The sequence below is a fragment of the Pundamilia nyererei genome, unplaced genomic scaffold (genome assembly GCF_000239375.1).
Source record: "Pundamilia nyererei isolate P.nyererei 1_Seehausen unplaced genomic scaffold, PunNye1.0 scaffold00068, whole genome shotgun sequence".
Classification (NCBI taxonomy): domain Eukaryota; kingdom Metazoa; phylum Chordata; class Actinopteri; order Cichliformes; family Cichlidae; genus Pundamilia; species Pundamilia nyererei.
In genome coordinates, this window is record NW_005187469.1 from 3,117,300 (window position 1) to 3,119,234 (window position 1,935).

At 37.3% G+C, this 1,935-nt stretch overlaps 1 protein-coding gene across 5 annotated transcripts in view; it reads left to right on the forward strand.

Moving 5' to 3' along the window:
* The window catches only part of tdrd7a (tudor domain containing 7 a), a 16,549-nt gene that overhangs the window by 9,705 nt on the left and 4,909 nt on the right, over positions 1-1,935 (forward strand). For all 5 annotated transcript variants that reach the window (XM_005736307.1, XM_005736308.1, XM_005736311.1 and 2 more), the window contains 3 exons: positions 142-253; positions 390-601; positions 1,260-1,394. In XM_005736307.1, coding sequence (XP_005736364.1) covers positions 142-253; positions 390-601; positions 1,260-1,394 — 459 coding nt within the window. The remainder of the gene's footprint in view (positions 1-141; positions 254-389; positions 602-1,259; positions 1,395-1,935) is intronic.

Below are 1,935 nucleotides of genomic sequence, written 5' to 3' on the forward strand. Positions count from 1 at the left end.
GTCCAAAAGTCTTATAATATTTAACGTGTGTGTGTGTGTGTGTGTGTGTGTGTGTGTGTGTGTGTGTGTGTGTGTGTGTGTGTGTGTGTGTGTGTGTACGTAGACATGTGAAACCAAAGAACCTCTCTGTGTGTCTGTCAGGTTTACTACATGGATTATGGCTTCTCTGTAGAGACTAACATGAAAAATCTGCTGGAACTACACAGGGACTTTCTTTCCTTGCCCTTTCAAGCCACTAATGTTCAGCTTGCAGGTATGTAGAACATTAGGAAATTCTGTTTAACTGTTTTATACAGAACCAACTCAATCTCTAGATAAAGAAGGAAATGTTTTTATGGCTCTTGCTATTGTCTTCATCTTTTTCCATTTCTTTACTATCCTCCTGTCAGGCCTAGAAAGATTCAGCTCCCATCCATTGGTGCTCTCACTTATGGATAATGTGGCAATTGGAAAGATCCTGCTGATGGAAACATTAGAGCCATGCCAAGAGAGTGAAGTACCTACAGCAGTACTTTATGATACTTCACAGGATGACGACCTCAACATCAACTCCGCCTGCCTGAAGGTTCTACAGGACAAGACCATGAACAACCCTCTGTCTGTAGGTTTACATATTATTGAGGATATACCTTTTTTTTCTTTTCTTTTTTCTTTTTTTTTAATGTGGTCAGACAATTAGTTCTAGTGGGGAAGACTTAGATTTGTAATTATTTTCCTCCCCTTTTCATATTTTTCTTATAAACTAGACATAACCACTAAGTGGTGCTGTGTTACCCGTACTTTATTGTGTCTTATGTTACAGTAGGGGTGTGTGTTTGCGTGTGTGGGTGGTTTGGAAACTGCAGTTTTATATTCAGCTTTGGGCAAAGTGATTTGTTAGCCCTCAGGCAGAGCTTGCTGCTTGTTATTTTTCCTGAGAAACACGTGTTACTTGATTTAAAAATGCAAGACTACAAAAATAACTTTGGGAGTGCAGCAAAACTTTCATTATCTTCATTGTTTTTTTGTTTTTTTTTTAATGTATTGTAGTAATAAAATTGCTTTTTTTAAAATGAGTTCATTATTCTTCAATAAATTAATCTGGGTTTCATTTATTGAAGCATAATGCACTCATTTTAGCTCATCAAATGGCCAGAAATAAGATGAAAATGCAAAGACTGTTTTGTGTGTGAGACTCTAACCATTATCATCATTGCTGCATCACACAAGTTTTTGATGAATTCTTCCAGCATTGTATAATATGATACTGTTGCCTGTAGGTAAATGTTACCTATCAGGATGTGTCTGTCACAAATGTGTGTCAAGATGGCACCTTGTACTGCCAGCTCCCTTCCCGTGGAACTGCAAGACTGAGCAAGTTACTAGAAGAAACAGAGGCCTACTTCATTTCCCAGGTATATAATACTTTATAGTACATACATTCATGGAAGAGTGGAAGACAATGGAATAAGGGTATTTCCACATACTATGTGTGCAGGATTGTATTTTTCGTCATGTGTTTTTGTGAGAAGTTATAAACAGCTCGGAGTGTAGTGATAAAGATAAGGAGGGGGAAAAATACATTCTCCATACTGGGCCTCAGGGACAATGAAGTTTTTGTGCAGTTGTTGTACCTCACATTGGCTGTTTAAATTGCTTTTCAGAAGCATGCATTTACTTTAAATGCAAAGAACAATGAATGCAAAAAAACATCTAATTTAAAAAAAAAAAAAAAAAAAAGTTCTTGTTGGAGGTTTTTCCTACAGGATGACCTTTGAGCACGAATGGCTTCCTTTCTTCTTCTTCTTTTTTGTGCCTGTCTTTTATCTCGTTGACAGTGCATTTGATCCCCACCAAAGACTTCAGACACTTGTCTGTCATTTACTGGGATTTATTCATTATTTGTACTTCTCTCAGATATGAGTTCCTTGCAACTGCCGTTTCACCTGTGGAATG